Source organism: Lichenostomus cassidix, chromosome 3, assembly GCF_008360975.1.
Source record: "Lichenostomus cassidix isolate B80296 chromosome 3, HeHo_3.0, whole genome shotgun sequence".
NCBI classification, from domain to species: domain Eukaryota; kingdom Metazoa; phylum Chordata; class Aves; order Passeriformes; family Meliphagidae; genus Lichenostomus; species Lichenostomus cassidix.
The window spans coordinates 111,219,526-111,244,437 of record NC_139483.1 but is presented as its reverse complement, the minus strand read 5'-3'; the positions used below and the strand labels follow the sequence as shown (position 1 = coordinate 111,244,437).

Below are 24,912 nucleotides of genomic sequence, written 5' to 3'. Positions count from 1 at the left end.
ACCCTTCAAGATCCATCAGTTCCATCAGCATGGACCTTCCAAAGCCTCCGAGATCCCTGGAGAGAATAATCTCAAACCCTTCAAGATCCATCAGTTCCATCAGCATGGACCTTCCAAACCTTTGGAGATCCCTGGAGAAAATCATCTCCAACCCTTTGAGATCCATCAGTGCCATCAGCATGGACCTTCCAAAGCCTCCGAGATCCCTGGAGAGAATCATCTCAAATCCTTTGAGATCCATCAGTTCCATCAGCATGGAAATTCCAAACCTTTGGAGATCCCTGGAGAAAATCATCTCAAACCCTTCAAGATCCATCAGTTCCATCAGCATGGACCTTCCAAAACCTCGGAGATCCCTGGAGAAGACCTCAGATGTCCTCCAAGAACTTTGGTATTTGGTGCTGGAATGACCTCGGCATGAAGGAAAAGCTGGGATGGAGATAATTCCAGGTGGGAGAGGACAATTCTCTGGGATTCCATCTGTGGTTCCTCCTGGTGTTTCGGGAGTTTGGTTCTTCCCTGGTTTTCTTCTGGACGGTTTTGTGAGGTGTTTGGGTTTGGTGGAACCAAATTCCCACTGGGGGAGAAGATCTGTGACTGGGTTTGGTGGATGAGGGATCTGGAATGGGATGAGACCAACATGGTGGAGCTGAAACCCCACAGGAGGAGAAGATCCAGGTCCAGGTTTGGTGGATGAGGGATCTGGAAAGGGATGAGACAAACATGGTGGAACCAAAACCCCACAGGAATTCCAGATCCATGGCTGGATTGGATGGATGAGGGATCTGGAACAGGATGAGATCCAAACATGGTGGAGCCAAATCCCACAGGAAGAGAAGATCCATGCCCAGGTTTGATGGATGAGGGATCTGGGATGGGATGAGACACAAACATGGTGACACCAAACACTATAGGAAGAGCGGATCTGTTCCTGGATTTGGTGGATGAGAGATCTGGGATGGGATGAGACAAACATGGTGGAGCCAAAACCCCACAGGAATTCCAGATCCCTGCCCAGGTTTGATGGATGAGAAATCTGGGAATGGGATGAGACACAAACATGGTGGAGACAAAACCTCACAGGAATTCTGGATCTATTCCTGGATTTGATGGATGAAGTGTCTTGGGAATGGGATGAGACGCAAACATGGTGGCCCCAAAATCCCACAAAAATTCCAGATCCGTGCCTGGAGTGGATGGATGGGGGATCTGGAAAGGGATGAGACTCAAATGTGGTTACACCAAAATCCCACAGGAATTCTGGGTCCATGCCCAGGTTTGATGGATGAGGGATCTGGGATGGGATGAGACACAAACATGGTGGAGCCAAAATCCCACAGGAATTCCAGATCCCTGCCCAGGTTTGATGGATGAGATCCCAACGTGGTGACACCAAAACCCAACAGCAGGATCAGATCCATGCCTGGTTGTGAGGGACAAGGGTTCCGGGATGGGATGAGAATCAAACATGGTGGTACCAAAATCCCACAGGAATTCTGGATTCATGCCTGGATTGGATGGACGAGGGATCTGGAATGGGATGAGATCCAAACATGGTGGAGCCAAAACCCCACAGGAGGAGAAGATCCATGCCTGGATTTGATGGATGAGATGTCTTGGGGATGGGATGAGACACAAATATGGAGACACCAAAACCTCACAGGGGTTTCAGATCCATCCTAGATTGGATGGATGAGATCTCTCAGAATGGGATGAGACACAAACGTGGTGGAGCTAAAACCCCACACGAATTCCAGATCCATGCCCAGGTTGAGATGGATGAGGGATCTGGGATGGGATGAGACACAAACATGGTGACACCAAACCCCACAGGACTTCTGGATCCTGGATGAGGTCTTTTGGAACAGGATGAGACACAAACATGGTGGAGCCAAAATCCCACAGGAATTCCAGATCCATGGCTGGATTTGATGGATGAAGTGTCTTGGGAATGGGATGAAACAAACACGGTGACACCAAAACCCCACAGGGGTTTCAGATCCATCCTGGATTGGATGGATGAGATCTTTCAGAATGGGATGAGACTCAAACATGGTGGAACCAAAACCCCACAGGAATTCCAGATCCATGCCTGGATTGGATGGATGAGAAATCTGGGAATGGGATGAGACACAAACATGGTGGCACCAAAACCCCACAGGAATTCTGGGTCCATGCCCAGGTTTGATGGATGAGGGATCTGGGAATGGGATGAGATCCAAACATGGTGACACCAAACCCCACAGAAGAGCGGATCTATTCCTGGATTTGGTGGATGAGACACAAACATGGTGACACCAAAACCCTACAGGACTTCTGGGTCCTGGATGAGGTCTTTTGGAACAGGATGAGACACAAACATGGTGGAGCCAAAACCCCACAGGAATTCTGGATCCATGCCTAGGTTTGATGGATGAGTGATCTGGAATGGGATGAGATCCCACCTCCAGCATCCCGTCCCCCCACCTCCAGCATCCCGTCCCACCACCTCCATCCCATCCTGTCCCACCTCCTCCACCCCATCCCGTCCCACCACCTCCATCCCGTCCCATCCCTTCCCACCTCCACCATCCCTTCCCACCTCCACCATCCCTTCCCACCTCCATCACCTCCATCCTGTCCCACCTCCTCCATCCCATCCCGTCCCACCTCCATCCCATCCCGTCCCATCCCACCTCCATCATCCCGTCCCACCTCCATCCCATCCCGTCCCACTTTCATCATCCCGTCCCACTTTCATCATCCCGTCCCACTTTCATCATCCCGTCCCACTTTCATCATCCCGTCCCACTTTCATCATCCCGTCCCACTTTCATCATCCCGTCCCACTTTCATCATCCCGTCCCACTTTCATCATCCCATCCCACCTCCATCCCGTCCCACCTCCACCACCTCCATCCTGTCCCACCTCCTCCATCCCATCCCGTCCCACCTCCATCCCATCCCATCCCACCTCCATCATCCCATCCCACCTCCTCCATCCCATCCCCTCCCACCTCCATCCCATCCCACCTCCTCCATCCCGTCCCACCTCCACCATCCTGTGCCTCCATGATTTTCGGGCTGAAGGTCCCGGCAGAGCATGGAATGGTCGAGCAGAAGTGTGGCATTCAACAGGAAGTATGGAGAGTGTCCGGCAAGGAGCAGAGGCCATCTGGGTGAGGTCAGAGATGGATGGTGAGGATCTCCACTCTGGAAGTTCAGGAATGAGGTTTGGGAAAGGAGACCTCAGGGATGAGGCCAGGACCTTCATCTCTTCTGGGAATGAGGTTTGGGAAAGGAGACCTCAGGGATGAGGCTAAGGTCTTCATCCCTTCTGGGAATGAGGTCTGGTTTGAGGTTCCTGGGATGAGGCCAGGGAGGAGCTGATGAGATGCCACCACCTTTCCATGGGTGACATCCAACGGGTCGGAAGTGTGGGAATGCCAGGATTGGATGATCTTGAAGGTCATTTCCAAACCAACCATTCCGTGATTTGGGGCTCAATCCTGGGGGTACCTGGATTTGATGATGATCTTGGAGATCCTTTCCAACCCAACCAATGATTCCATGATTTGGGGCTCAGTCCCAGGATTTGACAATGACCTTGGAGATTCCTTCCAACCCAACCCTTCCATGATTCCAACCATTCCATGATTCCATGATTTGGGACTCAATCCTGGGGATTTGACAATGACCTTGGAGATCCTTTCCGACACAACCGTTCTATGATTACATGATTTGGGTCTCAATCCTGGGGGTACCTGGATTTGATGATGACCTTGGAGATCCTTTCCAGCCCAACCAATGATTCCATGATTTGGGGCTCAATCCCAGGATTTGACAATGACCTTGGAGATCCCTTCCAACCTAACCCTTCCATGATTCCAACCCAACCAATCATGGTTCCATGATTTGGGGCTCAATCCCATGGACACCTAGATTTGATGATGACCTCCTAACCCAACCATTCCATGATTTGGGACACAATCCTGGGGCATTTGACAATGACCTTGGAGATCCTTTCTAACCCAACCATTCCATGATTCCATTATTCCAACCAATCCAGTGATTCCATGATTTGGGGCACAATCCTGGGAGAGCCTGGATCTGACAATGACCTTGGAGATCCCTTCTAACCCAAACATTCCATAATTCCAACCATTCCATGATTCCATGATTTGGGGCTCAATCCTGAGAGTTCCTGGATCTGACAATGATCTTGGAAATTCCTTCCAACCTAACCCTTCCATGATTCCAACCCATTCCATGACTTGGAGCTCAATCCTGGGAGTACCAAGATTTGACGATGACCTTGGAGATCCCTTCTAACCCAAACATTCCGTAATTCCAACCATTCCATGATTCCATGATTTGGAGCTCAATCCCAGGGTATTCCTGGATTTGCTGATGACCTCCCAACCCAACCATTCCATGATTCCATGATTTGGGACTCAGTCCTGGGGAATTTGACAATGACCTTGGAGATCCTTTCCAACCCATTCCATGATTCCATGATTTGGGGCTCAGTCCTGGGGAATTTGACAATGACCTTGGAGATCCCTTCCCACCTAACCGTACCATGATTCCAACCATTCCATGATTCCATGATTTGGAGCTCAGTCCTGGGGGTACCTGGATCTGACAATGATCTTGGAGATCCTTTCCAGCCCAACCAATGATTCCATGATTTGGGGCTCAATCCCAGGATTTGAAAATGACCTTGGAGATCCCTTCCAACCCAGCCCTTCCATGATTCCAACCCAACCCTTCCATGATTCCAACCCAACCCTTCCATGATTCCATGATTTGGGACTCAACAGTGGGAGTACCTGAATTTGGCAATGACCTTGGAGATCTCTTCCAACCCACTCCATGATTCCATGATTTGGGGCTCAATCCCAGGATTTGACAATGACCTTGGAGATCCTTTCCAACCCAACCCTTCCATGATTCCAACCATTCCATGATTCCATGATGTGGGACTCAATCCCAGGGTGTTCCTGGAGTTAACGATGACCTTCCAACCCAAGCATCCCATGATTCCATGATCTGAGACTCAGTCCCATGGACACCCAGATTTCCCCACAATCTCCCAACCATCCCAACTGATTCACCCCACAACCAATTTCCCCCACAACCCCAACCGATTTTACCCCACAACCCCAATGAATTTCCCCCACAACCCCAACTGATTTGAACCCCAACGGATTTTCCCCACAACCCCAATGGGTTTGCCCCACAACCCCAATGAATTTACCCCACAACCCCAACCAATTTGAACCCAAATTTGCCCCACAACTTCAATGAATTTCCCCCACAACCCCAACTGATTTGCCCCACAACCCCAACTGATTTTACCCCCCAACTCCAACAGATTTGAATCCTAACTGATTTGCCCCACAACCCCAACAGGTTTTCCCCACAACCGCAACCGATTTGCCCCACAACCCCAACGAATTTACCCCACAACCCCAACGAATTTACCCCACAACCTGTACCAATTTGCCCCACAACCCTATCAGATTTGAATGCCAATGGATTCACCCCACAACCCCAACCGATTTACCCACAACCCCAACCAATTTGAATCCCAACAGATTTTCCCCACGACCTCTACCAATTTGCTCCACAACTCCAACCGATTTACCCCAAAACCCCAATGGGTTTGCCCCACAACCCTAACCGATTTGAACCCCAACCGATTTACCTAACAACCCCAATGAATTTCCCCCACAACCCCAACCGATTTACCCCACAAATCCAACAGATTTGAATCCCAACTGATTTGCCCCACAACCCCAACTGATTTGCCCCACAACCCCAACTGATTTGCCCCACAACCCCACAATGAATTTCCCCCACAACCCCAATGAATTTGCCCCACAACCCCAACCAATTTGAACCCCAACCAATTTGCCCCACAACCCCAACCGATTTGCCCCACAACCCCAACCAATTTGCCCCACAACCCCAACAGATTTACCCCACAACTCCAACAGATTTGAATCCTAACCGATTTACCCCACAACCCCAACCGATTTACCCCACAACTAATTTCCCCCACAACCCCGACCGATTTGAACCCCAATGAATTTCCCCCACAACCCCAACCAATTTGAATCCCAACCAATTTACCCCACAGCCCTAAAGGATTTGTTCCACAACCCCAACAGATTTACCCCACAACCCCAACCAATTTTCCCCCACAACCCCAATTAATTTACCCCACAACTCCAATTAATTTACCCCACAACCAATTTCCCCCACAACCCCAACCAATTTCCCCCACAACCCCAACCTCCCCCGTTTTTCCCCCCCAGATCTGCATCCTGGAGTGCGAAGGCGACGCCGTCCCGAGGGCCACCTGGGAGCTCTGCGCCGCCGCCGCCCGCTCCTCCCCGCGACCCCGCGACCTCCAGCCCTGGCCGATCCGCCCCGCCGCCGCCGCTGCCTTCCCGCAGCCTCCCGAGGACAATTCCCGCCGCCCGGCCGCCTTCCCGGTGGGGTCGGCCCGGGAGCCGTGGGCCAAGGGGGTGCAGAAGAGGTACGGCGGCTTCATCGGCGTGCGCAAGTCGGCCAGGAAGTGGAACAACCAGAAGAGGTTCAGCGAGTTCCTGCGGCAGTACCTGGGCATGGCGCCGCGCTCCAGTGAGTACGGCACGGCCGGCGGCACCGCAGAGCGCCTCGAGATCTAACGGAGAGTCACCCCAGAGCCACCCAGAGCCACCCAGAGCCACCCAGAGCCACCCAGAGTCACCTAGAGTCACCTAGAGCCACCCCATGTCCCACGTCCCACCATCAGCCCCACGCACTGCTCGATGGCCATCGAGGCGGTGGAAAGCAATTTCAGTCGTTTCTCAATGGCCGTCGAGTTAATTGGAAATCAATTTCGATCAGCATCGGAAATCAATTTTGATCATTTCTCGATGGTCATTGAGGTATTGGAAATCAATTTCTATCAGCACTGGAAATCAATTTCAGCTATTTCTCGATGGCCGTTGAGGAGTTGGAAATCAATTTTGATCAGCATTGGAAATCAATTTTGATCATTTCTTGATGGTCATTGAGGCGTTGGAAATCAATTTCGATCAGCATTGGAAATCAATTTCAGTTATTTCTCCATGGCCATGGCGGCATTGGAAATCCATTTCAATTGTTTCTCGATGGTCATTGAGGTATTGGAAATCAATTTCAATCAGCATTGGAAATCAATTTCAGCTATTTCTCGATGGCCGTTGAGGAGTTGGAAATCAATTTTGATCGGCATTGGAAATCAATTTCAGTCATTTCTCAATGGCTGGAAATCAATTTCAATCAGCGTAGGAAATCAATTTGGGTTATTTCTTGATGGCCATCGAGGCGTTGGAAGACGATTTCGATCATTTCTCGATGGCCATCGAGTAATTGGAAATCGATTTGGGTTATTTCTTGATGGCCATTGAGGTGTTGGAAGTCGATTTCGATCATTTCTCGATGGCCATCGAGTAATTGGAAATCAATTTCGATTGGCATTGGAAATCAACTTCAGTTGTTTCTCAATGGACATTGAGTTGTCGGAAATCAATTACGATTGTTTCTCGATGGCCGTTGATTCGTTGGAAGTCGATTTCAGTTATTTCTCAATGGCTGTTGAGATATCAGAAATCAATTTAGATCGTTTCTCAATGGCTGTTGAGATATCAGAAATCAATTTCAGTTATTTCTCAATGGCTGTTGAGATATCAGAAATCAATTTCAGTTATTTCTCAATGGCTGTTGAGATATCAGAAATCAATTTCGATCGTTTCTCGATGGCCACAGAGGTGTTGGAAATCAATTTCGATCAGCATTGGAAATCAATATTGATCATGTCTCAATGGCCACAGAGGTGTTGGAAATCAATTTTGATCGGCATCGGTAATCAATTTAAATAGTTTCTCGATGGTCGTCGAGTCATTGGAAATCGATTTCAGTAATTTCTCAATGGTTGTTGAGGAATTGGAAAGCAATTTCAGTCATTTCTTGATGGCTGTCAAGGCATCGGAAATCAATTTCGATCAGCATCAGAAATCAATTGCAATAGTTTCTCAATGGCCATCAAATCATTGGAAATCAATTCCAGTTGTTTCTCGATGGCCATCGAGGCGCTGGAAAGCAATTTCAGTTCTTTCCTGAGGGCCGTTGAGGCGTTGGAAATCAATTTCGGTCGTTTCTCAATGGCTGTCGAGGTGCTGGAAATTGATTTTGATCATTTCTTGATGGCTATCGAGTAATTGGAAATCAATTTCGATTGGCATCGGAAATCAATTTCAGTCATTTCTCAATGGACATCGAGGCGCTGGAAATCAATTCCTGTTGTTTCTCAATGACCATTGAGGTGTTGGAAATCAATTTCAGTTCTTTCCTGAGGGCCATTGAGGTGTTGGAAATCAATTTTGATCATTTCTCAATGACCGTCGAGGTGCTGGAAGCTGATTTTGATCATTTCTCGATGGCCATCGAGGCATTGGAAATTAATTGCCGTAATTTCTCAATGGCCATCAAGTAATTGGAAATCAATTTTGATCGGCATTGGAAATCAATTTCAATAATTTCTCAATGGTCATCGAGGCGCTGGAAATCAATTTCAGTCATTTCTCGATGGCTGTTGAGGTGTTGGAAATCAATCACGATCGGCATTTGGAAATCAATTTCAGTTGTTTCTCGATGGCCATTGAGTTGTTCGGAAATCAATTTCGATCATTTCTCGATGGCCACAGAGGTATTGGAAATCAATTTCAATCAGCATTGGTAATCAATTTTGATAATTTCTCGATGGCCACAGAGGTATTGGAAATCAATCGCGTTTGGCATCAGAAATTAGTTGCCGTAATTTCTCAATGGCCATCGAGTAATTGGAAATCAATTTCGATTGATCAGCGTTGGAAATCAATTTCAGTCATTTCTCGATGGCCGTCGAGGTGTTGGAAATCAATTTTGATTGATCAGTGTTGGAAATCAATACTGATCATTTCTCAATGGGCATCGAGGCATTGGAAATCAATTTCAATTGGAAATCAATACTGATTATTTCCCAATGGCTATCAATAATTAGAAATCGATTTGGATCATTCCTCGTTGGCCATCGAGGCATTGGAAATCAATATTGATAATTTCTCAATGGCCATCAAATAGTTGGAAATCAATTTTGATTGGCATTGGAAATCAGTATTGATCATTTCCCAATGGCTGTCAATCATTGGAAATCTATATTGATCATTTCCCAATGGCTATCAATAATTGGAAATCAATATTGATAATTTCTTGTTGGCCATCGAGGTATTGGAAATCAGTATTGATCATTTCCCAAAGGCTATCAATAATTGGAAATCAATATTGATCATTTCCCAATGGCTATCAATCATTGGAAATCAATATTGATCATTTCTCAATGGCTATCAATCATTGGAAATCAATATTGATCATTTCTCAGTGGCCATCGAGGTATTGGAAATCGATATTGATCATTTCCCAATGGCTATCAATAATTGGAAATCGATATTGATCATTTCCCAATGGCTATCAATCATTGGAAATCTATATTGATCATTTCCCAATGGCTATCAATCATTGGAAATCAGTATTGATCATTTCCCAATGGCTATCAATAACTGGAAATCGATATTGATCATTCCTCAGTGGCCATCAAGGTATTGGAAACCGATATTGATTACTTCCCAATGGCTATCAATCACTGGAAATCAGTATTGATCATTTCCCAATGGCTATCAATCATTGGAAATCACTATTGATCTTTTCCCAATGGTTATCAATAATTGGAAATCGATTTGGATCATTTCTCGTTGGCCATCGAGGCACCCGACCCACGGAAATGGGGAATTTTGGGAATTTTGGGAGTTATTTTGGGGATTTTGGGAGTGTGGGTTGGGGTGGGAAGGATTTGGGTTCCACTGCCGGGTTGGGTTGGTTTTTCCCTCCAAATGAAATTTTCAAAAAAGGTGAAAAAAAAAGAATTAAAAGTGTTTTAAAAATGTGAAAAAAAAATTTCATCTGAAAGTTATTTGAAAATTTAAACTGAATAAACTGAAAATGATTAAAAATACAAAGAAATGTGAAGTGGAAGTTGTTGAAGGAAGTGAAAATAAAGAGGGAAATAAATGGAAATAAATGGAAAAACTTGAAAATTTAAATTTGATATTTCGAGCTGGAAGAATGTGAGAAATGGGAAAAGTTTAAAATGAAGGAGGGAAAAGTTTAAAACATTTCAAAGAAATTTTAAAAATTATTTTAAAAAAATTTTAAAAGTTGAAACTTAAAAAATCTAAAAAATTAGAAATATTAAAAAAAGTAAAAATCTTTAAAAATTTAAAATCTAAAAAATTAAAAAATCAAAAAATTTAAATTTAAAATCGAAAAATCTGAAAAAAAAATAAAAACTGAAAACGTAAAGAATTTAGAGATTTAAAAATTTCAAAAGGAATATTTAAAAGAAATAAAAAAAGATAAAACTATTTAGGAGAGATCGAAATTAATTAGGAATATTTAAGAGAAATAAAAATAGAAAAATATTTAGGAGAAAAGAAAATTAATTAGGAATATTTAAAAGAAATAAAAAGTGGATTAAAGTTCATTCAAAAGGAAATAAAAGGTTGAGAGAAATTATTTAAAAGGAATTTTAAAAAGGAGTTAAAATATTTTAAAGAAATGGAATTAAAATATTTAAAAGAAATTAAAATCAAGCTAAAAAAACGAAGTTAAAATTAAATTAAAATTAAATTAAATTCATTCTGAAATCCCCCAAAATCGCAACCCCAGAATCCCAAATTTGGGGTCAAATTTAACATTTTTCCACTTTTTTTTTTGGTTTTTTTTTTTTTCCTTTTCCCCCCAAAATTTTGGGATGAATTTCCATCCCAAACCTGGGAGTGAAAATTTCCTAATTTCCTGATTTCCTGCCTCCCTCTGCTCTCGGCTCAGCTATTTGATTTTTGTTTTTCTTCTTTTCTTTTTTATTTTTTTATTTTTAATTTTTCTCCTCTTCGTTTCCCCTTTTTCCCTTCTCGTTTTGATTTTTTTTCTTCATTTCCTTTTTTCCTTCTTTTTAAAAAATATCTATTTTTTCCTCTTTATTCCCATTTTTAAAATTTTTTTTCCTCTTTATTTCCCTTTTTCCTCCTTTCCTTTAATTTCCTTTATTTTTTCCTCTTTATTTCCTTTTTTCTTTTTTCTTTTCTTTTTAAAATTTTCCTTTTCATTTCCTTTTCCTTTAAAATTTTTCCACTTTATTTCCCTTTTTCCCTTTTTTACTTTTTCCTCCTTTTTCCTTTTTCCTTTTTCCTTTTTCCTTTCCTTTATTTTTCCCTCTTTATCTCCCTTTTTATTTCAATTTCTTTCCTCCTTTATTCTCTTTATTCTCCCCGTTTTTTAATTTTTTTAATTCAATCATTTTTAATTCAATTTTTTTCTTCTTTTTTCAATTTTTTTTCCCCCTTGTTTCAATTTTTTTTTCAATTTTTTTCAAATTTTTTCCAATTTTTTCAATTTTTTTTCAATTTATTTCCAATTATTTTCCAATTCTTTTCCAATTCTTTTCTCAATTTTTTCCAATTTTTTCTCTTTTTTTTTCAATTTTCATTCATTTTTTCCAATTTTTTTCCATTTTTTTTTCAATTTTCATTCAATTTTTTCCCAATTTTTTCCAATTTCTGTTCAATTTCTTTTCCAATTCTTTCCCCATTTTTTCCCAATTTTTTCCAATTTTTTCCAATTTTCTTTTCAATTTTCATTCAATTTTTTTCCAATTTTTTCCAATTTCTGTTCAATTTTTCCCCAATTTTTCCCCAATTTTTTTCCAATTTTTCCCCATTTTTTCCGCATTTTTTTCCAATTTTTTTCCCCATTTCTTTTCCCATTTTTTCCCATTTATTTTCCAATTTCTTTTCCAATTTTTTTCCATTTCTTTCCCCATTTCTTTTCCCATTTCTGTCCAACTTTTTCCCATTTCTTTTCCCATTTATTTTCCCATTTCTTTTCCCATTTTTTCCCAATTTTTTCCAATTCTTTTCAAATCTTTTTCAATTTTCATCCCATTTTTTCCCCAATTTTTTACTATTTCTGTTCAATTTTTTTCCCAATTTTTTTCCAATTTTTTCCCATTTCTTTTCCAATTTTTCCCCATTTTTTCCATTTTTTTTCCAATTCTTTCCCCATTTTTTCCAATTCTTTCCCCATTTTTCCAATTTTTTTCCCATTTCTTTTCCAATTTTTTCCCAATTTTTCCCCCATTTTTTCCCATTTCTTTTCCCATTTCTTTTCCAATTTTTTCCCAATTTTTTCCAATTCTTTTCAAATTTTTTTCAATTTTCATCCCATTTTTTTCCCAATTTTTTCCCATTTCTGTTCAATTTTTTCCCAATTTTTTCCAATTTTTTTCCCATTTCTTTTCCAATTTTTCCCCATTTTTTCCCACTTCTTTTCCAATTTTTTCCCCATTTTTTCCCATTTCTTTTCCAATTTTTTTCCAATTTTTTCCCCATTTTTTCCCATTTCTTTTCCAATTTTTTTTCCAATTTTTCCCCCATTTTTTCCCATTTCTTTTCCCATTTTTTTCCCAATTTTTTCCCCATTTTTTCCCATTTCTTTTCCCATTTCTTTTCCCATTTCTTTTCCCATTTCTTTTCCCATTTCTTTTCCCATTTCTTTTCCCATTTCTTTTCCCATTTCTTTTCCCATTTCTTTTCCCATTTCTTTTCCCATTTCTTTTCCCATTTTTTCCCAATTTTTTCCAATTCTTTTCAAATCTTTTTCAATTTTCATCCCATTTTTTTTCCCAATTTTTTACTATTTCTGTTCAATTTTTTCCCAATTCTTTTCCAATTTTTCCCCATTTTTTCCATTTTTTTTCCAATTCTTTCCCCATTTTTTTCCAATTTTTTCCAATTTTTTCCCCAATTTTTTCCAATTTTTTCCCAATTTTTTCCCCATTTTTTCCCATTTTTCCCCCTTTTATTTTTCCCATTTTTTTCCCCTTTTTTCCCCCTTTTTTCCCTGTGTTTTATTCCGTGTTTCCCAGCGCTCCGGCACCGTTTTCCAGCACCTTCCTCGCGGCAGAGAGCAAATTAAAAATCCCTTTTTCTGCTCATCCTCCACCAGCCGGACAGCAAATCCCGCGGAGCCGAAAATCCCCAAAATCCGCCAAATCCCGGAAACGACGAATCCCCGAAAAATCCCCGAAAAGTTCCCGAAAAAGTTCCTGAAAAGTTCCTGAAAAGGTCACGAAATGTCCCCGAAAAGTTCCCAAAAAACGTTCCTGAAAAGGTCTCGAAATGTCCCCGAAAAGTTCGCGAAAAGTTCCCAAAAAGTTATCAAAAAGTTTGCGAAAAGCTCCCGAAAAGTTCCCGAAAAGTTATTGAAAATTTCGCGAAAAATCCCTGAAAAGGTCTCGAAATGTCCCCGAAAAGTTCGCGAAAAGTCCCCAAAAAGTTCCCGAAAAGTTCCTGAAAAGGTCTCGAAAAGTTCCCAAAAAGTTCCCAAAAAGTTATCGAAAAGTTCGCGAAAAGCTCCCGAAAAAGTTCCCGAAAAGTTCCCAAAAAGTTATCGAAAAGTTCATGAAAAGTTCGCGAAAAGTTCGTGAAAAATCCTCGAAAAGTTCCCGAAAAGTTCCTGAAAAGTTCCCGAAAAGTTCTCGCCGCACCCAGGGAGGGAGGGAGGGAGGAGCTGGGGCGAGTTGAGGGGAAAAAATGGAGTTTTGGCCCAAAAAAATTGGAATTTTGGGGGTTTTTTGGTGATTTTTTGGTGATTTTTTGGTGATTTTTTGGTGATTTTTTGGGGGGTTTTGGGATTTTTTGGTGGTTTTTTGGTATTTTTTGAGGTTTTTTGGTGATTTTTTGGGGATTTTTGGGGGTTTTTTGGATTTTTTAGGGATTTATTTTTACTTTTTTGGGATTTTTTTGGTGATTTTTTGGGATTTTTTGGTGATTTTTTTTTGTGATTTTTTTGATTTTTTGGTGATTTTTTGGTGATTTTTTCGGGTGTTTTGGGAGTTTTTTGTGGATTTTTTGGGGATTTTTTTGGTGATTTTTTGGGGATTTTTTGGGATTTTTGGGGGTTTTTTGGGACTTTTTTGGGGATTGTGGGGCAATTTTTTGGTGATTTTTTGGTGATTTTTGGGGGATTTTTTGGGGATTTTTTGGTGATTTTCTAGGATTTTTGGGGATTTTTTGGGATTTTGGGGGGGGGATTTTTTGGGGATTTTTTTGGGGATTTTTGGGGATTTTTTTTGTGGTTTTCTAGGATTTTTGGGGATTTTTTGGGGGATTTTTTGGGATTTTTGGGGAATTTTTTGGATGATTTTTTGGGATTTTTTTGGTGATTTTTTGGGATTTTTGGGGGTTTTTTGGGACTTTTTTGGGTGATTTTTTGGGGAATTTTTTGGTGATTTTTTTGGTTTTTTTGGTGATTTTTGGGATTTTTTGGTGATTTTTTGGGGATTTTTAAATTTTTTTTTGGGGGAGGGATTTTTTGGGGATTTTTTGGGGGATTTTTTGGGGATTTTTGGGAATTTTTTTGGGGAGGTTTTGGGGAGGTTTTTGGATTTTTTGGGGAAATTTTTGGGTGATTTTTTGTGATTTTTTTTTGTGGTTTTTTGGTGATTTTTGGTGATTATTTCAGATTTTTTGGTGGGTTTTTCACGGGGAAAAAAAATTTAATTTTTGCCAAAAAATTGTATTTTGGGTGTTTTTTGGTGATTTTTTTTGGTGGCTTTTTGGGATTTTTTGATGATTTTTTTGGTCATTTTTTTGGTTGATATTTTGGTGATTTTTTTGCGATTTTTGGGGTGATTTTAAAATTTTTTGGGGTGATTTTTTGGTGAATATTTTTGGTGATACTTTGCGGGTTTTTCGTGGGTTTGTTGGGATTTTTTTTTTTTGGGAAAAAAATTTTTTGGGGAAAAAAATTTCATTTCCAGTGATTTTCCCAGCGATTTTGGTTTTCTGTGGGATTCAATTTTTTAAAAATTTAATTAATTTTTTTTTAATTTTTAATGAGTTAAAAAATTAATTAAAATTTTAATTTTTTTTAAATTTTTTTTTTGTTTTTTGGGGGATTTTTGGTGTTTTTTCCGAGTTTTTCCTCGGAATTTCACCACCCGTTATCCCAAAAAAAATTGAGATTTTCCCCAAATTATCCCACGAGGAGAATTCCCTCATTCCCAAAAAAAAAACCCCAAAAATTCCCAAATTATCACCAATTCCTTAAAAAAAAAACCTCCAAAAAAATGGATTAAAATGTGATAATTCCAACCAGGCTGGGAGAGGAAAACAGGGAAAGAAAATTCCAGAAAGAAAAAAATTCCGGGAAGATGAAAATTCCAGGAAAAAGAAGGAATTCCAGGATGATCTCATTGGTTTTTTTAATTTGAATTTCAATTTTGGTTCCTAGAAAGTTTTCTCCATTAAAGTTGTACATAGAAAAAAAACAAGAAAAAAAAAAAAGAAATAAATTCAGTTTACTGTTTCTACCATTTGGTGCCGATTGGTCGCCGTTGGGAATTTTGGGGATTTTTTTGGGGGGAAAAATGGAGATTTTTGGGGGAATTTTGGGGAAAAAATGGGAGATTTTGGGGAAATTTTGGGGAAAAATGGAGATTTTTGAATTTTTGGGGGAAAAAAATGGAGATTTTGGGGGGAATTTTGGGGGAAAAATGGAGATTTTTGAAATTTTGGAAAATGGAAATTTTGAGGGAATTTTGGGGAAAAAAATGGAGATTTTGGGGAATTTTGGGGGAAAAATGGAGATTTTTGGGAATTTTGGGGGAAAAAAATGGAGATTTTGGGGGAATTTTGGGGGAAAAATGGAGATTTTTGGAATTTTGGGGGATAAAATGAGATTTTGGGGAATTTTGGGGGAAATATGGAGATTTTTGGGGAATTTTGGGGAAAAATGGAGATTTTGGGGAATTTTGGGGGAAGAAAATGGAGATTTTGGGGGCAATTTTGGGGAAAAAATGGAGATTTTGAATTTTGGGGGATAAAATGGAGATTTTGGGGAATTTTGGGAAAATGGAGATTTTTGGGGGAAAAAAAATGGAGATTTTTGGGGAATTTTGGGGAGAAAAATGGAGATTTTTGGGGGAATTTTGGGGGAAAAAATGGAGATTTTGGAAATTTTGGAAAAAATGGAGATTTTGGGAATTTTGGGGGGAAAATGGAGATTTTGGAATTTTGGGGAAAAAAATGGGGATTTTGAAGGGGAATTTTGGGGGAAAAATGGAGATTTTGGGGGAATTTTGGGGGAAAAATGGAGATTTTGGGGGAATTTTGGGGGAAAAAATGGGAATTTTCATTGGGGGGAAAAGGGGGAAAATTGGGGGAAATGGGAAAAAATGGGGGAAAAAAGAAGAAAAAAGAAGGGAAAAAGGGGGAAAAAGGAAAAAAAAGGGGAAAAAAGAGGAAAAAAAGGAGGGAAAATAGGAGGGAAAAAATAGGAAATAGAAAAAAAGAGAAAAAAAGGGGAAAAAAGAAGAAAAAAAAGGAGAAAAAAGAGGAAAAAAGGAGGGAAAAAAGGGAAAAAATAGGAAAAAGGAGAAGAAATAAGAAAAAAAGGGGAAAAAAGGGAAAAGAGGAAAAAAAGGGAAAAAAGGGGGAAAAGGGAATTTTAGGGTTGGAGGGAAATCATGGGAATTCCCACCTGGAGCATCTTTTTTGGGGGATTTCGGTGGATTTTGGGATTTCTGTGGATTTTGGGATTTTTGTGGATTTTGGGATTTCTGTGGATTTCTGGACTTCTGAGGATTTTGGGATTTCTGTGGATTTTGGGATTTCCATAGATTTTGGGATTTCCATGGATTTTGGGATTTCTGTGGATTTGGGGATTTCTGTGGATTTTTGGGATTTCCAGGGAATTCCATGTTTTCCATGGATTTTGGGATTTCCATGGATTTTGGGATTTACATATATTTTGGGATTTCCATGGAATTTAGGATTTCTGGGATTTTGGGATTTCTGTGGATTTCAGGATTTCTGTGGAATTTGGGAATTCCATGGATTTTGGGATTTCTGAAGATTTTGGGATTTCTAGTTTTCCATGGATTTTGGGATTTCCATGGATTTCGGGATTTCTGTGGATTTGGGGATTTATGGGGATTTTGGGATTTCTGTGGATTTTGGGATTTCCAGGGAATTCGGGATTTCTGTGGATTTTGGGATTTTTGGGATTTCTGTGGATTTTGGGATTTCCATGCAATTTGGGATTTCCATGGATTTCTGGATTTTTGTGGATTTCAGGATTTCCAGGGAATTCGGGATTTCTGTAAATTTTGGGATTTCTGTAGATTTTGGGATTTCTGTGGATTTTGGGATTTATGTGGATTTCGGGATTTCTGTAAATTTTGGGATTTCCATGGATTTTGGGATTTCTGTGGATTTGGGGATTTATGGGGATTTTGGGATTTCTGTGGATTTTTGGGATTTCCAGGGAATTCCATGTTTTCCATGGATTTTGGGATTTCTGTGGATTTTGGGATTTCTGTGGATTTTGGGATTTCCAGGGAATTCGGGATTTCTGTAAATTTTGGGATTTCCGTGGATTTTTGGAATTTCCATGGATTTTGGAATTTCTGTGGATTTTGGGATTTTGGGATTTCGGATTTTTGTGGATTTCGGGATTTCTGTGGATTTCTGGATTTCTGAGGATTTTGGGATTTCCATGGATTTCGGGATTTCCAGGGAATTCGGGATTTCTGTGGATTTTGGGATTTCTGTGGATTTTTGGGATTTCCAGGGAATTCCATGTTTTCCATGGATTTTGGGATTTCCGGGGATTTTGGGATTTCCAGGGAATTTGGGATTTCCATGGATTTCAGAATTTCTGTGGATTTCGGGATTTCCAGGGAATTAGGGATTTCTGTGGATTTCGGGATTTCTGTAGATTTTGGGATTTATGGGGATTTCAGGATTTCTGGGGATTTCTGTGGATTTTAAGATTTCTGTGGATTTTGGGATTTCCAGGGAATTCGGGATTTCTGTAAATTTTGGGATTTCCGTGGATTTTTGGAATTTCCATGGATTTTGGGATTTCTGTAGATTTTGGGATTTCTGTGGAATTTCAGATTTCCATGGATTTTGGGATTTCCAGGGAATTCGGGATTTCTGTGGATTTTGGGATTTTTGGTATTTCTGTGGATTTGGGGATTTCCATGGATTTTGGGATTTATGGGGATTTTTGTGGATTTCTATGGATTTTGGGATTTCTGTGGATTTTGGGATTTCTGTAGATTTCGGGATTTCCGTGGATTTTGGGATTTCCATGGATTTTGGGATTTCTGTGGATTTGGGGATTTCCAGGGAATTCCATGTTTTCCATGGATTTTGGGATTTCTGTGGATTTTGGGATTTCTGTGGATTTCTGGATTTCTGTGGAATTTGGGAATTCCATGGATTTCGGGATTTCTGTGGATTTTGGGATTTCTGTGGATTTTAAGATTTCCCTGGATTTGGGGATTTTTGTGGGATTCGGGATTTCTGTAGATTTCGGGATTTCCGTAGATTTTGGGATTTCTGTGGATTTTGGGATTTCTGTGAATTTTGGGATTTTGGGATTTCTATGGATTTTGGGATTTCCAGGGAATTCGGGATTTCCGTAGATTTTTGGATTTCCATAAATTTTGGGATTTCCGTGGAATTTGGGATTTCTGTGGAATTCGGGATTTCTGTAGATTTCGGGATTTCCATGGAATTTGGGATTTCCGTGGATTTGGTGATTTATGGGGATTTTGGGATTTCCATGGATTTTGGGATTTCTGTGGATTTCTCGATTTCCGTAGATTTTTGGGATTTCCAGGAAATTTGGGATTTCCGTGAATTTCGGGATTTCTGTGGATTTCAGATTTCCATGGATTTGGGGATTTCTGTGGATTTTGGAATTTCTGTAGATTTTGGGATTTCTGTGGATTTTGGAATTTCTGTGGATTTCTGGATTTCTGTGGAATTTGGGAATTCCATGGATTTGGGGATTTCCGTAGATTTTGGGATTTCTGTGGATTTTGGGATTTCTATGGATTTTGGGATTTCCAGGGAATTCGGGATTTCCATTGATTTTGGGATTTCTGTGGAATTCGGGATTTCTGTAGATTTCGGGATTTCCATGGAATTTGGGATTTCCATGAATTTCGGGATTTCCGTGGATTTGGTGATTTATGGGGATTTTGGGATTTCCATGGATTTGGGGATTTTTGTGGATTTTGGGATTTCCATGGATTTTGGGATTTCTGTGGATTTCTGGATTTCCGTAGATTTTTGGGATTTCCAGGAAATTTGGGATTTCCGTGAATTCCGGGATTTCTGTGGATTTCAGATTTCCATGGATTTGGGATTTCCATGGATTTTGGAATTTCTGTAGATTTTGGGGTTTCTGTGAATTTTGGGTTTTCTGTGGATTTTGGGATTTCTGTGAATTTTGGGTTTTCTGTGGATTTTGGGATTTCCATGGATTTCCATGGGAGGGGAACGGCGATTCCGAGGAATTCCGTGGATTTTTTGGGAAAATCGATTAATTACAGAAATGATCCCATTTTCCTGCATCCCAGGATTCCCAAACTTGATCATTCCAGAGGGTTTTGTCTCCTTTTTGGGGTTTTTTTGGGATTTTGCTGCTGGTGGGATTTTCCTGGAGGAGAGATGGGAGGGAAGTGGGAAATTGGGAATTTCCATTGGGATCGCTGGGATTGGGATCTGTGGGATTGGGATTGGAATCTCTCTGATTGGGATCTCTGGGATTGGGATTGCTGGGATTGGGATATTTGGGGTTGGGATCAGGATTTTTCTGGGATTGGGGTTGCTGGGATTTGGATTGGGATCTCTGGGATTGGGATCTCTCCTTGGGATTGGGATTGCTGGGATTCAGATTGGGATATTTGGGATCGGGATTTCCTTGGGATTGGGATTTGTGGGATTGGGATCTCTCCTTGGGATTGGGATCTGTGGGATTGGGATTTCCTTGGAATTTGGATATTTGGGATCGGGATTGCTAGGACTGGGATCGCTGAGATTGGAATCTCTCTGATTGGGATCTCTGGGATTGGGATATTTGGGATTGGGATTTCCTTCGGATTGGGATTTCCTTCAGATTGGGATATCTGGGATTGGGATTTTTGGGATTGGGATCTCTATTTGCAATCGGGATCTATGGGATTAAGACTGCTGGGATTGGGATCTGTGGGATTGGAATATTTGGATGTCTGGGATTGGACTATTTGGGATTTTTGGGATCTCTGGCATTGGGATTGGAATATTTGGGATTTTTGGGATATCTGGGATCTCTGGCATTGGGATATATAGACCTCTGGGATTGGAATATTTGGGATTTTTGGTATCTCTGGCATTGGGATTGGAATATTTGGGATTGGGATTGCTGGCATTGGAATATTTGGGATTTCGATCTCTGGCATTGGGATATTTGGGATCTGTGGGATTGGGATTGGAATATTTGGGATTTTTGGGATCTCTGGCATTGGGATATTTGGGATTTTTGGGATCTCTGGGATTGGGATTGGAGTATTTGGGATTGGGATCTGTAGGACTGAGATCTCGATTTGGGATTGGGGTATTTGGGATTTTTGGGACCTCTGGCATTGGGTTTTTTTGGGATCTGTGGGATTGTAATATTTGGGATTTTTGGGATCTCTGGCATTGGGATTGGAGTATTTGGGATTGTTGGGATTGGAATATTTGGGATCTCTGGGATTGGGATCTGTGGGATTGGGATATTCGGGATTTTTGGCATCTCTGGCATTGGGATTGGAATATTTGGGAGTGGGATTGCTGGGATTGGAATATTTGGGATATTTGGGATCTCTGGCATTGGGATTGGAATATTTGGGATTTTTGGGATTGGAATATTTGGGATCTGTGGAACTGGGATATTTGGGATTTTTGGGATCTGTGGGATTGGGATTGGAATATTTGGGATTGGGATCTGTAAGACTGAGATCTTGATTTGGGATTGGGGTATTTGGGATTTTTGGGATCTGTGGGATTGTAATATTTGGGATTTTGGGGCTCTCTGGCATTGGGATTGGAATATTCGGGATTGGGATTGCTGGGATTGGAATATTTGGGATTTTTGGGATCTCTGGCATTGGAATATTTGGGATTGGGATCTGTAGGACTGAGATCTCGATTTGGGATTGGGGTATTTGGGATTTTTGGGATCTCTGGCATTGGGATTTTTGGGATCTGTGGGATTGTAATATTTGGGATTTTTGGGATCTCTGGCATTGGGATTGGAATATTTGGGATTTTTGGGATTGCTGGGATTGGAATATTTGGGATATTTGGGATCTCTGGCATTGGGATTGGAATATTTGGGATTTTTGGGATCTCTGGCATTGGGAATTTTGGGATTTTTGGGATCTCTGGCATTGGAATATTTGGGATTTTTTGGATCTCTGGCATTGGGATTTTTGGGATTTTTGGGCTCTCTGGCATTGGAATATTTGGGATTTTTGGGATCTCTGGCATTGGGATTTTTGGGATATTTGGGATTCCTCCCCACCTCCCCCAGTTCCGAAATGCCCCAATTTGGGATCGAAGGACGCTGAGGAGCCAAACCCAAACCAGACAATTTTCCTTTTATTTCCATAGAAAATAGAATTTCCTCTTTCTGCTGTAAAAATGGAATTTCTCTGCTTTTTTCCCACTTTTTTTTTTGGGTTTTTTTGGTTTTTTAGGAATAAAAATAACAGTCGGAAGACAAGAGAAAAACGGGAATTTCCTCGGAGTTGAAATGATAAAATTATCTCCAAATTTTCCCGTTAATTAATCTGTGGTTAATTAGGAGGTTTTTATTTACAGATATGAATAAAGGGAAAAATGTAATTATTGATGAGGGAAAATTGGGGTGGAAAATGAGATTTTTGGAGGTTTGGTTGGGAAAAAAAAATGGGGAAAAAAAGGAGGAAATTGGGAAATTGGGGGGAAAATGGAAAATGTTTATTGATGGGAAATTGGAGGTTTTTTTGGGGTTGAAAAGTGAAAATTCCAAAGTTTTGCCAGGAGGAAAAGGAGTTTGATGGAATGAGGGGAAAGGAGGGAAAAATGAGGGGAAAGGGGAAAAAAAAGAGAAAAAAGAGGAAAAAAGAGGAAAAAAGAAAATAAAAAAGAGGAAAAAAGAGGAAAAAAATAGGAAAAAATGAGAAAAAAGAGGAAAAAAGGAGAAAAAAGAGGAAAAAAGGAAAGAAAAAAGAGGAAAAAAAGAGGAAAAAAGAGAAAAAAAAGAGGAAAAAAGAGGAAAAAAGAGGAAAAAAGAGGAAAAAAGAGGAAAAAATAAAATAAAAAAGAGGAAAAAAGGAGAAAAAAGAGGAAAAAAGAAGAAAAAAGAGGAAAAAGAAAATAAAAAAGAGGAAAAAAGAGGAAAAAAGAAAATAAAAAAGAGGAAAAAAGAGGAAAAAAGAAAATAAAAAAGAGGAAAAAAGGAGGGAAAAAGGAGGAAAAAAGAGGAAGAAAAGAAGAAAAAAGAGGAAAAAAGAGGGAAAAAGGAGGAAAAAGAGGAAAAGGAGGGAAAAAAGAGAAAAAAGAAAAATAGGGAAAAAAGAGGAAAAAAAGGGAAAAAGGGAAAAAGGAGGGAAAGATGACAAGAAGAGGAAAATATGAGAAAAAAATTGGGAAAAAAAGAGGAAAAAAGAAGAAAGAAAAGAGAAAAAGAAGAAAAAATAGGGGAAAAAGAAAAATTAGGATTAAAAAAGAGGAAAAATGAGGAAAAATAAGAAAGAAGAGGAGAAAAAAAAGAGGAAAAAAAGAAAGAAAAGGAGGAAAAAGAGGAAAAAGAATAAAAAAAGAGGGAAAAAAGGAGAGAAAAAAGATAAAAAAGGGAAGAAAAAAGAGGAAAAAGGAGGAAAAAAGGAGAGGAAAAACCAGGAAAAAATAAGAAAAAAAGAGGAAAAAAGGGGAAAAGAGGAGAAAAAATGAGGGGGAAAGGAGGAGAAAAAGGGAAAAATAGGAAAAAAGGAGAAAAAAAGAGGAAAAAAGAGGGAAAAGAGGAGAAAAAAGAGGAAAAAAGGAGAGAAAAAGAGGAAGAAGAAAAATAGGAAAAAAGGGAAAAAAGAGGAAAAAGAGGAAAAAAAGGAGGAAAAAGAGGAAAAAAGAGGAAAAAAGGATGGAAAGATGACAAGAATAGGAAAAAATGAGAAAAAAGAGGGAAAAAAGAGGAAAAAGGAAAAAAGAGGTGAAAAGGAGAAAGGGGGGAGAGAGAGAGGAAAAAAGGAAAAATTACAATAAAAAAGAGGAAAAAATGGGAAAAATTAGAATAAAAAAGAGGGGAAATAGAGAGGAAAAAAGAGGAAAAATTAGAATAAAAAAGAGGAAAAAAGAGGAAAAAATGGGAAAATTGGGAAAATTAGAATAAAAAAGAGGAAAAAATAGGAAAAAAGAGGAAAAATTAGAATAAAAAAGATGAAAAAAAAGGGAAAAATAGGGAAAAAGAGTTTAAAAATAGTAAAGAGTTTAAAATCCTCATCCCAGGATTTTCATTCCAAATCCATGATTTTTTCCTCCTTTTTTTAAAATCCATCCCTGATTTTTTTCCAAAAAAAAAGAGAATTTTTGACGAAAATCCATGGATTTTGGCTTTTTGGATTGGAGATTTCCCAAATTTGGGAATTGTTTGGATGAGGAGAATTCCCTGATTTTTGGAGGAAAAGCAGAAATTCCCAAATTCCCTTTTTTTTCCTCCTTTTTTTCCAAACCCTGATTGAAAAATTTAAAAAAAAAAAATTAAAATATTCCAAAACGGTGGGAATTCCTCCCAAAATTCCATTGAGAATTCCATGGGGAAATATATTAAGAAAAGTAAATTTTTTTTCCCAAAAAAATTTGTACCCAGAAGTTACAAAGTTCCAAAAAAAAAAGATGGAAAAATATCCCAAAAAAACAAACTGGGAATTCCCAATCCTGAAAAAAAACCAGAGGAAAATATTTGGGAATTTTTCCCACTTTTTTTAAGGAATTCTTTGGAATTCTTGAAGGATTTCACTTTTTAAGGAATTCTTTCAAATCCCAAAAAAACCAGGAATTATTCTTGGCTCAGCCAACTCCACCTGATCCAAAATATTCCCAAAATATTCTCAGGAATATTCCAGAATTCCGTATTTTTGCCCTAAAAACTCTTGGAATTTTTCCTGATTTAAATTTTTTTTAAAAAAATTTTTTCATTGGATTCAAAACATTCCCAAAACATTCCCAGGAATATTCTGGAATTTTATATTTTCGCCCTAAAAACTCTCGGAATTTTCCCGATTTAAATGAATTTTTGGGGATTTTTTTCATCCCCAGAATGAAAAATTCCCGGAAAATGGAAAATTCCAATCCTGAAAATTCCTTTTTTTCCGCTTTTTCCGGGAAAACCCAAAATTCCCTTTTTTTAAAGCTTTGACTTTTTCCTTAAAGGATTTGAGTGGGAATTCCTGAATTTCTGTGGGAATTCCGGTGGGAATTCCGAGATTTCTGTGAGAATTCCTGGATTTCAGGTGAGAAATCCCAAATTTCTGCAGGACTTCCTGGATTTCTGTGGGAATTCCCTGATTCCCGCAGAGATTCCTGGATTTCTGTAGGGATTTCCATCGGAATTTTTGGATTTCTGTGGAAATTCCCAGATTTCCTCTGGGAATTTGTGTATTTCCATTGGAATTTTTGGATTTCTGTCCGAATTCCCAGATTTCGGTGGAAATTCCTAGATTTCAGTCAGAATTTTTGGATTTCTGTGGGAATTCCTAGATTTCTGTCGGGATTCCCAGATTCCCGAATTTCTGTGGGAATTCCTGGATTTCCATCAGGATTCCTGTATTTTTGTGGAAATTCCCTGATTTCCTGTGATTTCTGATGGGGATTCCCAGATTTCCAATGGAATTTTTGGGGATTCCTGGATTTCCTAGGATTTCCAGTGGGAATTCCTGGACTT

The 24,912-nt window shown here is 39.7% G+C and overlaps 1 protein-coding gene across 1 annotated transcript in view; it reads left to right on the top strand.

The window, feature by feature from the left end:
• The window catches only part of PNOC (prepronociceptin), a 29,234-nt gene extending 16,031 nt beyond the window's left edge, over nt 1-13,203 (top strand). Inside the window, exons 3-4 of the mRNA XM_085057191.1 lie at nt 6,303-6,630; nt 13,034-13,203. Of these exons, the coding sequence (XP_084913317.1) occupies nt 6,303-6,630; nt 13,034-13,083 (378 nt within the window). The 3' untranslated portion in view covers nt 13,084-13,203. The remainder of the gene's footprint in view (nt 1-6,302; nt 6,631-13,033) is intronic.
• Nucleotides 13,204-24,912: the final 11,709 nt, after the last annotated feature.